Source organism: Mesoplodon mirus (assembly GCF_964341445.2).
Source record: "Mesoplodon mirus genome assembly, chromosome: 9".
NCBI classification, from domain to species: Eukaryota; Metazoa; Chordata; class Mammalia; order Artiodactyla; family Ziphiidae; genus Mesoplodon; species Mesoplodon mirus.
The window spans coordinates 77,473,354-77,489,117 of record NC_138985.1 but is presented as its reverse complement, the minus strand read 5'-3'; the positions used below and the strand labels follow the sequence as shown (position 1 = coordinate 77,489,117).

Genomic DNA, 15,764 nt, shown 5'->3' with positions numbered 1-15,764 from the left:
GCATTCTTTGAAAAATTACCAGTAATGCCCTGGAAATATGGCGAAAAAGGATAATGCAATAGCAAAGGATGATCCTGATGTTAGAAAGGTCAAACACAGACTTTAAAATAACTATTGTTAATATGATAAGAAAATAGATGGAAATATTGACTATGTCACCAGAAAGCTGGACTCTATAAAAGCCATAAAAAGCAAATTTTACAACTACAAAATATAAGTAAGAAATATTTACGTTGAGCGCAAAGGGAAACAAGTTTAGACAATACAAATAAGAAATACAAATAAGATATAAAGGACATGGTAAAAAGATTGAATAATTGTATATTTAGAGTTCCAAATGGGGAGGAAAGAGAGAATGTGACAGAAGAAATGTTTGAAAAGGTACTGGCTGTCATTTTTCAAACTAATGAAAGATACCAAGCTAGAGATCAGGAAAGGTTTCTCAATAGCCAACAGAATAATTAATTCCTAGACACATCCTAGTAAAACTGCTGAAATTCAAAGTCCAACAAAATAAAACACCTTAAAAGCAGCCATAGTGAAAAAGCAATATTTTACCTTCAGTAGAGCAACAATGAGGCTGTTAGTTGGCACTTCAATAGAAAAATGGAAACCATGCCATGACAATGGAATGACATCTTTAATGTGCTGATAGGAAATATTTGCCAATGCAATATTTTGTACCCATGGGAAATAGTGGTGAAAGGGTAAGGTAAAATATAGTTGCAAATAAAACCTGTGAGAAATTTTTTCTAGTAGACCAGTGCTTAAAGAAATATTAAGGCAGTTTGTGAGCAGAAGGGAAATCATTCCTGAAAGAAACACAGTAATATGGAAGAAAGGCCAGCCATAAAAAATATTAACAAAGTTAATGTTTATAAAACAATAATTATATGTCCTGGGTTTTAAAATGTAACAACTAAAGGCAAAAGAAAATTAACAGTATTAAAATGTTGTGAATTTTTTTTTTTTAATATTCTAGGAAATGTTGAAATCACTAATTTGGATTAAACTCAAATAATGTCACTAATGTATGTTGTAATCCCTAAAGTAATATTGAAAAGATTAAAAAAAGTATTAGTGGGCTTCCCTGGTGGCGCAGTGGTTGAGAGTCCGCCTGCTGATGCAGGGGACACAGGTTCGTGCCCCGGTCCGGGAAGATCCCACATGCCACGGAGCAGTTGCCATGGCCGCTGGGCCTGTGCGCCTGGAGCCTGTGCTCCGCAAGGGGAGAGGCCACAGCAGTGAGAGGCCCGCATACTGCAAAAAAAAAAAAAAAAAAAAGTATTAGTAACAAGCAAGTAGATGTAGGAAATAATATAATTAAAAATACATAATCCAAAGAAAATAAGGAAGGAGAAAGGAAAGAGTGATAAATTGAAAGAAATAGTAAAATGGTTGACTTAATTCATAATTAAATTTGTTAAAAGTAATCTAACAGAGACAGAGATTGTCTAGATTAAAATTAAAAGAATTATTTGCTGCTAACTCAGAGATACTACTTAAATAATAAAGACACAGAATTTGAAAGTAAAAGGATGGAAAGAGATATTGATGTATCTATAATATTAAAAATGTAGCCCTTAAGGGAAGTATTACTGGATATTTCATAATAATAAAGATCAATTCAAGAAGATATAAAAATTCTAAATTTGTATGTACCTAATTATAAAATCTCAAATGAGATAAAGCATAATTTTACAGAGCTAAAATGAGAAATCTAGAAAAAGCCCCTACAATCATGGGAGATTTAAACAGAGCTTTCACAGTAAGACAGTTAACAAACAATAATAGAGAAGATTTGAACAATACAATTAACAAGATTAAATCAATACACACATTACAGTCAGCAACTGGTAACTGTAGAATGTATATCTTATCAAGTTCACATGGAACTTTTAGTAACATAGACCATATATTAGGTCAGAAACCAAATTTCAATAAATATAAAAGAACTGAAATTATACAGAATATGTACACTGAGTATAGTGGAATCATGCTAAAATTCTAGAACAAAAAAGTAACTAAAATAGGTCCTACTTTTTGGAAATATAACAATCCAAATCTCAATATCCCTCAGTCAAAGAATAAGCTATAATACAAATTATGAAATATTTTTAATTGAATGAGAATTAAGATAAAACATCAGAGCTAGTGGTATATAGGGAAAGAAAGATTTGGAGAGAAACTCATAGCCTTAAAAGAACATAATAGAAAGAAGAAAGGTTGAAAACTAATGATCCAAGTATTCTTTTCAAGGAAGCTAGATAAAGAACAGCAAATTAAATGGCAAAGAAATTAGATGGAAGGAAATAAGGAGTTAAAAACAATGAAACAGAAACAAATGTACATTACATCAAGAAAGCCAAAAAAAAAAAAAAAACGGTTCTTTGAAAAGATTACTAAAATTGATGAGCCCTTAATAGGACAGTTAAAGCAGGTAAGAAAAGTACACTTTGATAGTATGGGGAATTTTTTAAAAGGACAATGCTAAAAATCCTATAAACCTTAAGGGAAAATAAAGGGTTTTAAAAATTTGAGTGAAATGGACAAATTTATTGAAAAAACTCTACTTATGACAACTGATACAAGGAGAAATGGAAAATCTGAATCATGATGTTTGTTCAAGAAAACCCATAAATAAAAATGTCCTCACAGAACAAACCTCAGGAGAAGACTTCACCAGTGTATCTTTCCATTATGTAAGGAAGAAATGCTAAAAAAAAAAAGTTAGAAAAACATCTAGCAAAAGGCTTGAAAAGAAACTTACATAAATGGAATGATATACCATGTGTTTATGTATTGTGTCAATGTCAGTGCTGCAAACTGACTATAGATTCACTGCAATCCCAATTAAAAATCTAGTAGGGATTTATGGGGAAGCTGACACACTGATTCTGCAACGCAAATGGAAATGCAAATGTCAAGAATAACTAGGTCAGTCTTGAAGAAGGTAACAAAGTGGGTGGATTAACATTACCAGATACCAAAACTTATTATAATGTTGCAGTAATAGAATGTAATAGTGGTTTAAGTATGAAGAAAGAGATCAGTGGAGCAGAATAAAACATCCAGAAATAGACCCATTCATTTGTGATCATCTGATTTATTGACAAAGTATCACTGAAATATAGTGTGGGGAAAAATAATGGAAATGTGTGCCACAGAATTATGTATATCTGAAACGAAGTCAAATCTAGAATAAAGAACTCCTACTAATCCATAAGAAAAACATAATATAATGAAAATGGGAGAAATAAGTAAACATTCTACAAAGAAGCTAATCTAATGGTCAATTAGCATATGAAAAGGTAATCAGCAATTTAGTTCTCAGGAAGATGTAACTTAAAGCTAAGAGAGACACCTAATTCCCACCTGAATGGCCTAATATTAAAAAATAAAGTAACTGAAAGTTATCAAGTGTTAGAAATGGAAGCTATGGAACAACTAGAACTTTTAAGCTGTTGCCGGCAATGTAGGTTGGTATAACTGCTTTGGAAAACTTTTGGTATTGTGTTTTAAAACTGAACTTAAACATTCCCTATGACCAAGCTATTCCACTTTTAGATATATGCCCAACAGAAAAATGTATGTAAGCACACCAAAAAGTCTGTATGAGAGTGTTCATAAACAACATTATTTTAAATATCCCACAGCTGGAAACAACTGAACTTACTGTTAAGAATAGAATTGACAAGTGAATTGGGGATATAAATTTAAACTTTATAGATCAATGAAAAGGAGTAAACTATTACAACCCAAACAACATGTATAAATTTCACAGAGCAAAAGACGTCAGGAACAAAAAGAGTGTGTATAACGTATTTCCATTTACATGAGTTCAAAGACAGACAAAGTTAATTTGGGATGTTAGAAGTAGAAATTTTTAACAAATTTTTTAACAAAAATAGAAATTTTTGTTACCTTAGAAGTGGGGTAATGATTGAGATGGGGCATACACCTCCTGGTGTCTGCAAATGTGTCCCCTTCATGAAAATCCATCCAAGCTGTGTTAAAATTTTTTATAGTTTTTATGTTATACAACAATGAAAGGCTTTAAAAAGTATATATTATTTTAGTTCAGTGGAAAACATGCATTGTGATGGAAAATAATATACAATTATATACATACAGACCAAGAGACAGAATATAAGCACAAGGCTTTCTAGTAAAACAATTTTTATTGAACACTTTGTCCCTTCAGGTCAATTAGGGATTGGTTGGAAGAGACGATAGTTTCTCACTATCGTGAGAAAGTCCCAATTTATTTAGCTGAAGTTATAGGACTTCACAGAAAGATAATGCCTACCTAGAACAGGTCTAAACACGGTTTCTTTTAGAGTGGATATTCCTTAGCCCCTTAGCTTCTTAGTGGACACGCAGTTGCCAATGACATTGTACCATTAGGCAGAGCTAGCCAGTGTTGAAGGTTATGATCCAGCTTTGCAACTGCCCTTTTATCCTCAGGGCTTGTGTCACCAACCCCAAAGAAAGGGCATATACTGATATCTGCTTCTGCACAAGAAACTATCACAAACTTTGGAGTCTTCTGTTTCTTGAAACAAATTCAGAAGACCATATTCATCCTGACCCTGGAGAAGAAGGCAGAATTATTGCCCATACACTTCTGAATATATCTCTTCCCCCAGCAGAGTTTTAATGATGTCTAATTTACAGTGATTTTTACATCCTCACAGTGTCCTGAGTGAAGTGTAAACTAAAGCTGCTACTAAGGGGTTTATTGATTATCCCTAGTTCACAACAATTAGAATTCAGAGAATGAGGGTCTGTATTCCAGTTAAAATTCCTTTTTGTAGATATTACCTGTATTGGCCCAGCATCACCATTTTTGTCCTTTGTGAAATTAATTTGTAGGTCAGATCCAACAACCTGAATGATAAAAAGTGATTCTTTTCCCCCCATGTTGAAGTGCGGACTTTCTTGGTGGTGTTTTTTTACTGTACTTTAAAAACAAAATTCTATTGTATTTGTTAATGTAGTACTTATAATCCTCACTGGGCAAATCCTATATATATATATACACATGGTAGATAAAATGCTAATGCCTGTCTATCTACTGTGATTTATCTTTCTAACATAACTTTAAAAATCTCAGTGAGAAGAAAGCCAGCCAGTCAGTCAGTCCAGGATAAATCAGGAAAGATAAGGCAGAAGGGTTTTAGAAATAGCCATTAAAGATATTGTAGAATAGTTTTAATTTCATTTTTCATATTTTTTAGCCAACTATTGAATATAACACTGTGGCACAAAAGGGCATATGCATCTTTAATTTTAATAGACTAAGAAACAAGATTAAGTAATGAATGAATCTTTGTACTGTGAAATTAGTGGGGATTCTTTTCTTTTTCATAAAAAGCAAAAAGCAGTGATACATCAGAGCCTTGTTAGTATGGATCTGACTGAGAGAATAATTTGATGAAATGTGAAGACTATCTGCAGTGTAGTTTCTAGTCCAAAGAATTTGAATAAGTGTTAGGAAATATGAGTTTGTTTCTGCTTCATCTAACTAGATTTGGAACAATGGGGTGTGCAGTTAGGGAGAAAAAGTCTCTGGTATTTAATAAGGCAATAATTCATGCTGAATGGTTATGAGCAGTCATTCAATGAAAAATTGATTTTTATAGTGTCCTAGACTTGGTAACTTTTGGAGATTTGTGTGCTTGTTGTGCAAGTACCATAAAGAAAATATATAGCTCTCATTAAAAGGTGAATACATTTTTTTCCTATATTTGATAGATATTTGTTAAAAGTGCGAACATTTTTCTTTTGCAATTTTAGATATTCTTACTATGTTTCTAAGAAGAGTGTAGGTAAAGAGAAATAACATGGCTCCAGAGTTTACTCTTTTCTCTTAGTCATGAGTGGATTTATAAATAAACTGGCTGATTTCCATCCTTAGCAAGAGAAGCTAGTTATAGTTTAGTTTATATTTCAAATCAAGACATCCTTTAGCAGTTGAAAAGGTTACAAAGCGCAGATTACTCATCAGAACGTTAGACTATTTATTGACTGTGTTGGAAATAAAAGTGCAGCACTAATTCTACATAGTAGCGTAGTGTTTATCGTTAGAGGATGTCACAGTTCGTAAAACAAATAATTTACCTTTAATAGGTATAATGCCTCGTGTTGACATTTTAATGACAGAGAAATCTGAGTACTTGTGAATTAATCTGCTTTCAAATTCCCAGATTCATCATGACTTTTAGATAGTGCTTTGATAAGAGCTTTTTAAAAAAAGTTGAAAAACTAGCTATTTGTCATAAGGTAGTACTCCCAAACACATAAAATGCTATTTTAAAGAGATATGATTATTTTCTCTCATTGTAAGATATTCTCTTTTGGCTTATGTGAGGACCTTCAGAATTCTTTATAGTAAAACTACAGGTTTTTAATGCATTTATATTTAGCTAAGTTACACACAGAATATTACTTTGGAGCTTGATATCCATCCATCCATTTTTTTTTTTTTTTTTTTTGCGGTACGTGGGCCTCTCACTGTTGTGGCCTCTCCCGTTGCGGGACACAGGCTCCGGACGTGCAGGCTCAGCGGCCATGGCTTGCGGGCCCAGACGCTCTGCGGCATGTGGGATCTTCCCGGACCAGGGCACGAACCCGTGTCCCCTGCATCGGCAGGCGGACTCTCAACCACTGCGCCACCAGGGAAGCCTCATCCAAATTTTTAAAAAATATATTTTTTGTTCTTGTCATGGGATACTAAGAGTAACAATTGGTTCCTAACTTGTTAGCTCACAATCCAGTAGAGATAATAATTTAAAAAGAGAAATTGAAGAGGTGGGATTAGAAGAAAATAGGGATAGATGATTTTTGTAATTAAACCCCAGAGAGGATGAAATAATGGCCTATTAGTGAGGAGGAGCTGAGTTATGGATAAAGAATGCAGAACATCCTGCTAGTGTCTGCTGTGTTCTCACAGAAAGTTTGATGGGCAGAGCTAATGTTAAGGAAGTGGTAATCCTTTTTGTTAGTGAGGATGATGAAGGAATGATTCTGGGTAGCTGTTGGTTTTTACTATTCCAGGGTAAATTAAGATTGACTTTGCCAAAATATTTTCTGCAGAAGAAGTTGCCAGTATGAGACACTAACCACACTAAAGTATGATGCATGCAGTAAAAATGTGTGCAGGATGCAGTGGGAGGAACAAGCACCACACTTTGTTGAATTAAGGAGGAACCTATGGAAAAGTTACACATAAGAGGCCAGGTGGTGTAAATAAAGACACTGTGGTGGTAACATTAAGTACTCAGAGAGTACTTAATACTCCAGCTTCAATCACTCCACTTGCTTCCTCCCTTCCAAGATTATTTTAAAGCAAATCCCAGACATAACATTATTTTATTTGTAAATATTTCTGTCTGTATCCATAAAAGATAAGGTCTCCAAAACATAGCCATCATACCATTGTCACTTCTAAAATGTTGGGCGTAATTTCTTAATATCAAATATTGTGTTCAAATTTCCATGATTGCCTTGTAAATATTTGTTTAGCTTGGTTTTTTACATTTGGTTTGTTCAAATCAGGATCCTAAAAAAGATCCACATTTTGAACTTTATGTTCTTTACATAGATTGTAAAATCCATAGATTGGTCAGTTTCTTTCTTTCTTTCTCTCTCGTTTTTTTCTCTCTCTCTCATTACAATTAATTTGTTGAAGAAACCAAGTTAGTTGTCCTGTGAAAAGTTTCTCACATGTTGGATTTTGCTGATTAAATCCCTATGTGGTCATTGAACCTAATTCTCAGTGCCCTATATTTCATACAAGCTAGTAGTTAGATCTTTCTAGACATTTTAAAGATCTGGAGAAATGAATGAAAAATCACCTGGATTATCCCAGCTAAGTGTCAGTAGAACTGAGGCCTTCCCTCTCGCAAGTATTATTTAAGTCTAACAAATGCTGATTGAATCTTTTCTATGCTGAGGTCCTCTGACACATGGCCTAGGCATTGTGCACATCAATAAAATTCAAGTTCTGTTTTCAAGTGCTTATAATCATTCCCTGTTATACAGGAGCAATGCTGGCCAGATTGCTCAAGACTCCCTGGGACTATTTTCTCTGTAATATCCTGACCCTAACATAGGCAGACAGAGCAGCTCTCTGGTGGGAAACAGCTTTTCCTAAGGCATGAAAGCCATCAGTGTTTATAATCTCTTCAGGCATCAGGAATGGAGTGTGACTAATGAAATGGCACAGTTGGTCCTATGGAAGTCAAACAGAAGAACAGGTAACCTCAAGTCATCCACAAGGAGAAAACTGAACCACAGAAAGATTAGGAGAGTGATTGAAATAAATAGGATCATTTTTCTGAGATGGGATTAGCAATAAGGCTTGCTTTTATGCCATAAAATGAATATATACATAGGTATGTCTGTAGACACACATACATAAATATTTATATAGGTATTGTTTTTACTTCGAATGCAAAGTTATGAAAACTATTTTGAGTATTTGGCAGTAAAACAAAGCACAGAAAATATCCAAACCTTGCTTCTCCTTAGTTGGCTCTGTTTCCTGTTTGCAACATGCAAAGCCAGCCCAGTGGCAGAGCCAATGAAAGCAAAAGTCTGTCAGACTTAGTCCTAAGGACTCAGTCAGAGGTATGGTCCAAGATGGTACCGTCAAGATGCGTGGTTTGTTACATCATCTTAAAGGTAACGGCAGGTAATGTACTCTTTAATGCCAGGAAGTTCATTTGCCTGTGGTGAAAGCATATAGCTACAGAGGGAGGTTTGTCAGCCTGTCAGAACAAGGGCCCGTGGACTGACTGCCTAGGGATGAGAACACACTGTGTGTCTTGGAGATGACTGAGAGTTTAAGGAATTACTTGAAGACATGAGAAGCCTTTTTTAAAAATTCAAAATAGAGAGCATGTATCTATGATGGTTTATATCAGCGCCTTTGTCAAACTTGAATGCAATATTTAACCCTGAAAAGGGATTATTGTATTGTATCGTTTCCATGTCATGGATGAGATTTTAAGATTTCTTGAAAGTTACCACTTGATAAGGGCAGGTGTGATAAAATTAATAAAACAAAGTAGTACTGAAAATAAAATAAAAATAAGTGAAATAAAGTACTGCTAAGGTTTGGCTTTCTGACATTATCCAAATTTACTGGTGAACTAACAGTGTATTACTTCATGGAGTATGAGAATAGCCAGGAGTTGTTTGGATGGTTTGAATAGAAAAGTGACTAGCTACTTATACCATATAGTCTCTCAAAGGAAAGTAACCTTGAACATAAAGTGATCTCCTGTTTTTTCATAGACACAACTGTAGGTGACTCAAATGTCTACTTAACAATTTAATTTTGTTACAATAGTTATTTAAAATCACATGTAAAATTTATTATTTTAAATTTATTTCTTTTTTCTGCTCTTACCTGTCATGAAGAAAGTTTCAATTTTTTACATGTATCTTCATCATCAGTGTTTTCATCATTAGAGCCCCTCTCCAAGTCATTTAACAGAGTTTTTCAGAGCACATGATCTTCCTTTCTGTCTAAGTTGAATTACACATGATGTTCTAATTGGAAATTATATCCCAAGCTATGAGAACCTATTTAGAAAACATTAGGAAATTGTTTTTGGTTCTCTCTCTCTCTTTTTTTTAAATTTTTCCTGTGTTATATATTTGTGATGTCTTCAACATAATTGCTTATTGTATTGCTTTTAACATATTCCTCAAAAGTTCTTATTACAGAAGCAGCATGGCATGTCATTAAAAGCACAGGCTCTGGAGCCAGTCAGCCTAGATTCAGATTTCAGCCCCATCAGTTACTACATTTGTGACTTTGGCCTAGTTAACCCTGTTTTTGTTTCCCTGTGGAGTTAATAACAGGACCAACCAGCTAGAGTTACTTTGAGAATTCATTGAGTTATTCCATGTGAAACACTTAAAAAAACTATGTGTTTGATGACTAAGTGTAAGCATTTGATAATAAACTAATATAAGCATTTGGTAATAATACCACTCTACACTCTCTCTCTCCCCCACCCACAATGCTTGCTATTGTGAGGTTATCTTCCCAGATGGAATTTGTAGAATGAATAAAGTTGGAAGCCAATAAATCTGTCAGGTGACTTCTGCTAAACTCAAAATACATAATTGTCTTCATATTTTCACGTTAAGATGTCTTCTTTAAATGGTATTTTTGCCTCAGGTGAAAACTGTCATCTACTGAAATGTTTTTAAAAATAAGTTTATTGAGATACAATTCTTATACTATAAATGTCAGTGTTTTAAAGTGTATAATTCAGTGGGTTTTTGTATATTCACAAAGTTGGTCAGTTATCACCAGTCTGCAATTTCAGAACATTTTCATCATCCCAAGGAGAAGTCCATGCTCTTTAGCATTCGTTTCCTATTCTCTTCCCCTGCAGCTCTAGCAAGCGCTAATCTACTTTTACTTTGTTTCTATGGATTTGCCTCTTCTGGTCACTTCATATAGATGGAATCATACAATATTTGACCTATTATGACTGTCTTCTTTCACTCAGCATGTTTTCAAGGTTCCTGAGATTGTAGCATGTGTCAGAACTTCATTCCTTTTTATTGTCGAATAAAATTCTACTGTATAGCTGTACCATATTTTACTTAACCATTCATCAGTTGCTGGAGATTTGGGTTATTTCTCCTTTTGCCTGTTATGAATATGCTGCTATGAACATTGGTGTCGAGGTTTTTGTGTGGATATTATGTTTTCAACTCTCCAGGTATATACCTAGGAGTGGGATTGGTGGGTCATAGGATAACTCTGTGTTTAACATTTTCAAGAACTGCCAGATTGTTTACCAAAATGGCAATTTAAAATGCCACTAAGTTCACGGTTCTTAGCAAGATTCATCCATTTTTGTTCAGTAGGTGCCTCTCAGATTAGTTCAAACCTTTGGTTAATTTGTAGAATTGTGAAAGAGTTTAACAATCATGTTTTGGTTGCTTTTATGGAAAAGCAGGTTTTCAGAGGTCCTTACTTTGTGTTCCATAAATGTTTCCTGGAAAAAAATGGGCCTGGGGGAGGGGTAAGGCCTCTAATGTGATTTCAGTACCTGAGAGTAAGGCAGGATTAAGACTGAGGTGTCTCTGAACCTCATAATAGGAGAGAAAAGAGAGGAGATAGGAGCTGTGCCTAAGGAAAGCATGCATTGCAGTGACCCATAGGATAGATCTTTTTTTGTTGGGACATTCATAAATGCTACCAATGCGTTTTCTGATTTTTCCTATACACATTGATGTTATGCTTCCAGTTCTCATGCTTCCCCAGTTCTCATAAAAGGATTTGTTATAGTAACAAGGATGGTCCAGATCCACTCATTTTGAATTAATAGCCTTTTATGTTTTTAGTTAAAAGTTTTGGTTAAAATTTTTAGCTACCTGAAAGCTATTTTTAGCTATTAAACTCATTTGTGGGTATATCACATTGTAACCTCTCTTCATTTTTTTTTTCTATTCGTCTGATTTTTTTTATTCTTTAGAAAAAATTATTTTTGGTTGGTATTCCTTTAATCTCTCCTAGCAACTCAACTGTCCTGGCTTTCATACTATTCAGTAACTACTCTGACTTGACTTCAAATGACAATAGAGCCAGCATGTCCAGATAGCAGCTGCCCGTTTGCATTTGCTCTAATGGCATGTTCCAGAGCCATCCTTTGGAATTATGTTTTTATTTATTAATTTGTTTTTAATTGCCTGTGAGTTTTTTTGTTTTGTTTTGTTTTGTTTTTTTTGCGGTATGTGGGCCTCTCACTGTTGTGGCCTCTCCCATTGCGGAGCACAGGCTCCGGACACGCAGGCTCAGCAGCCATGGCTCACGGGCCCAGCCGCTCCGCGGCATGTGGGATCTTCCCAGACCGGGGCACGAACCCGTGTCCCCTGCATCGGCAGGCAGACTCTCAACCACTGCGCCACCAGGGAAGCCCTGCCTGTGAGTTTTTAACATTGTTTCTCCCACTACCCCAGACTTTGCTTCACAGAATTATGCTCTTTAATAAGAAGTGGCTCATAATCCATATAGTGCATTAGTATTGTTTTAATGTCTGTGATTACCAGACTAAGCATTTGCCCTGATGCTCATTTGACACCGTCAGACTGAGTGGGTGAGTTCACGTAATGACTCATCTAGGAGACACACCATTCCTATGATATCTTCTTATTTGTCAATTCCTGGTTTAGGTGGTCCAGCTGACTCATATATCCATCCTGGGTGATTCCTTTCACGTTAATACTTACAGTGGATATTTGCCATCCGTGACTTGTCTATAATTAGATCCAGATGTCCAAAAAGTCAGTCCCATGCTGACTCATGTTCCATTTTGTGTTGCTCAAGAGATCCTACATCTGTTTTTTCTTTGCTTTACTTTTTTTTTTTTTTTTTTTTTTTTTTTTGCTGTACGCGGGCCTCTCACTGCTGCGGCCTCTCCCGTTGCGGAGCACAGGCTCCGGACACACAGGCTCCGCGGCCATGGCTCGCGGGCCCAGCCGCTCCGCGGCATGTGGGATCCTCCGGGACCGGGGCACGAACCCGTGTCCCCCGCATCGGCAAGCGGACTCTCAACCACTGCGCCACCAGGGAAGCCCCTCTTTGCTTTACTTTTGATAAGACTTTACCAAGATCAGTATATATTATTAAAATGTAGTTATTTGGAAAAAGAAATAGATCTTCTCAATTTAATGCTAATATGTTAAAAGAAATTGCAATAGGGGATGGCTCTAGGTGATACCATTTATACCCATGGCTTAGTTATCATTTATATGTTAATGGTTCAGAGGTGTGGCTTTAGCCCAGCTTTCTCCTTTGCACTCCCAGTATCCATACTTGACTTCTCTATTTGGATTCCTTAAAGGCCTCCCAAGTGGAAGCATGTGCCAAGCTGACTTTCAGTTCAAATCTGTCTTTTAGTGTTTCCTCAGAGTGAATGTGATACTGCCATCCATACAGGTTCAGGTCAGAGATGTAGGATTCATTTTTGACAGATTCTCTCTCTGACCTCCATTATGCTATCCGTGAGAAAGAATTGTTGACCTCTTCTTGTAAAGCTGTCATCATTCTGATCTTAGTATCTCCACTGCCACCCAACCCTACACACGCCACTGCCAGTAGCCTTCTGTTTGTTCTCTTAGCCTTCACCCTCCCACTCATCAATTCTTCCTAACAGAGCCAGTGATTTCAATATATTTCACATTGTTTTCCTTTAAACACATAATAAAAGTGCAAAGATAAATTTCAAAAGGCACAACAGGCTGTACAGTGAAAAGTAAATCTCGAAGCCCCATTTATTCCGCTCCCCAGCACACACGCCAGAACCAGCCAGGTGGTGGTTGTAGCCGTTGTGCCTAGTCCTCCTTCCGTGTCACCGCTGCCGCCATGCCCGGAGGGCTCCTTCTCGGGGACGAGGCTCCCAACTTCGAGGCCAATACTACCATCGGCCGCATCCGTTTCCACGACTATCTGGGAGACTCATGGGGAATTCTCTTCTCCCACCCTCGGGACTTTACCCCAGTGTGTACCACGGAGCTTGGCAGAGCAGCAAAGCTGGCACCAGAATTTGCCAAGAGGAACGTTAAGATGATTGCCCTTTCAATAGACAGTGTTGAAGACCATCTTGCCTGGAGCAAGGATATCAATGCTTACAATGGTGATGAGCCCACAGAAAAGTTACCTTTTCCCATCATTGATGATAAGAATCGGGACCTTGCCATCCAGTTGGGCATGCTGGACCCAGCAGAGAAGGACGAAAAGGGCATGCCTGTAACAGCTCGTGTGGTATTTATTTTTGGTCCTGATAAGAAGCTAAAACTGTCCATCCTCTACCCAGCTACCACTGGCAGGAACTTTGATGAGATTCTCCGAGTAGTTATCTCTCTGCAGCTGACAGCAGAAAAGAGGGTTGCCACCCCAGTTGATTGGAAGCATGGAGACAGCGTGATGGTCATTCCAACCATCCCTGAAGAGGAAGCCAAAAAACTTTTCCCTAAAGGAGTCTTCACCAAAGAGCTCCCATCTGGCAAGAAATACCTCCGTTACACCCCCCAGCCGTAGGCTCTCCACAGAGTTGGTGCTGGAGCTGCTCACTGAGCACCGTGAGCCAGAGGATGCCAGCTGCCCATCATGTTTTCCTGCAGCAGTACCATAAAAACATCCTGGTGTGATCACAGCCAAGGTCTTTAGGTCGCTATACTACTGGCTTATTAAATGAAAATGGCACTAAAAATTCCTTGGGATTCTTTGCTCTGTGCCTTTAGCAGCATTCTCTTCTGTTCATATATCTTAGCATTCTCTGCTGACTCTCTTTGAAATTTGAGGCTCATCTTGTTGGATCTCTGAAGGGTTTATGACCAACAAGGTGGTATCAGTTTATGGTTGAAAAAGCCTGCTTTGCTCCATCGTAGAATGAGTATCAGGTGTTTTCAGCTGTTCTAATCAAATCCTCTCTTCTGTTACCCATTTTGGGAAGGAATAGAACTTGGGGTTCAACTTCCTCTGTATATACCTACGTATGTAACCTAAGAACTTAGAGTAACCCAGATGTTCTCCAATATTCCATGTGTTGGTCACAACTGGGGGCAAAAACCTTTTCAATTCTGTAATTTTCCAGTAGATAACTGAAGGATGAGCAGGGGAAAGGAATCTTTAAGTATTTTGCTATCAAGAAAATTTTTCAATAAATTTCTATTGAAAGTGGGAAGCTACAGAAAAGGTTCCACTTGCCTGCCAGGGAGGTGTACCAGAGGCATGAGCAACACGACAGTGCCAGGTGCCTTTCAGAGTATTTCTGGATGTCAGTTGGCTCTACGATGAAGTGCACATGAAAGGGCACACCTTGGGAAGAGGGGAGAGGGTGACTGAAAATGTTTTATTATAGATTTATTCTTGCAGTGGGGGAGGGGAACTGTTTTCTGAATTTTACTTCTTAGTGATCAGTAAGTAAATCCTTTGTTAAAACGTGATCAGAAAATTCTATTGTCACATTTTCAAGTGCTAGTTCAGACTCATGTCCTGAGGGCAAATGTTTCCTTGCTAGATTTGACACTGATGCTTTTCTCCAAAGACAGATACATAAAATTTCATATAATGCAAATGGAGGAGCGGCTGATGAAGGTGTGATTCCAGTGACTTCCCTGGTGGTCCAGTGGTTAAGACTCCATGCTTCCACTGCAGGGGGCATGGGTTTGATCCCGGCTGGGGGAACTAAGCTCATGTGCTGCCCAGTGTGGCCAAAAATAAAATAAAATAAAATGTGTTTCCTTTGCTTTGAAAAAAATAGAAAAGAAAATGTATTCCACCACAAAAAAAAAAAAAAAAAAAAAAAAAAAAGTAAATCTCGTTCCGACCTCTGTCCTCCAGAGCCCCTCAGTTCCTCTCTTCAGAGGCACTACTTGTATTCCCTTCAGACATACCATGTGTATATTTTAGCAAAACAGCTTCTTACTGAGTAAGACCTAAATCTGTAAATTGGCTTTTCAGGACTTGCTTGAAGTACTTGCCTGAGTGTTATTTCCTTAGCTGTGTTTCTCAGCACTTTCTTTAGTCCCCTTGCCTCTAACCACGCTGTGCCTTCATCCTTTCTTTCAGTTGTTGACCCTGCCTGGCTTTCTCCAAACTCTTTACACACGCTGTGCACATCTCTACCAGAAGGTTCTTCTTCTTTCTCTTCATTTAGCAATAGTGTACCCATTCAGCTCTAATATTCCAAGTTAAACCGTACTTTGCCGGGGGAATCCTCATGACC

The 15,764-nt window shown here is 37.0% G+C and overlaps 2 protein-coding genes across 2 annotated transcripts in view; both read left to right on the top strand.

The window, feature by feature from the left end:
• IMMP2L (inner mitochondrial membrane peptidase subunit 2) overlaps positions 1-15,764 on the top strand; it is an 889,815-nt gene that overhangs the window by 393,276 nt on the left and 480,775 nt on the right. The gene's annotated exons all lie outside the window — the stretch shown is intronic.
• On the top strand, positions 13,306-14,246 carry LOC309809977 (peroxiredoxin-6). Its single transcript, XM_082631605.1, has one exon. It carries the CDS (start codon positions 13,400-13,402, stop codon positions 14,072-14,074), a length of 675 nt encoding a protein of 224 aa, XP_082487731.1. The 5' UTR covers positions 13,306-13,399; the 3' UTR covers positions 14,075-14,246.

Excerpts from the sequence above, each read along its gene's own strand:
- LOC309809977 (XM_082631605.1), top strand. The coding sequence starts at position 13,400 with ATGCCCGGAGGGCTCCTTCTCGGGGACGAGGCTCCCAACTTCGAGGCC.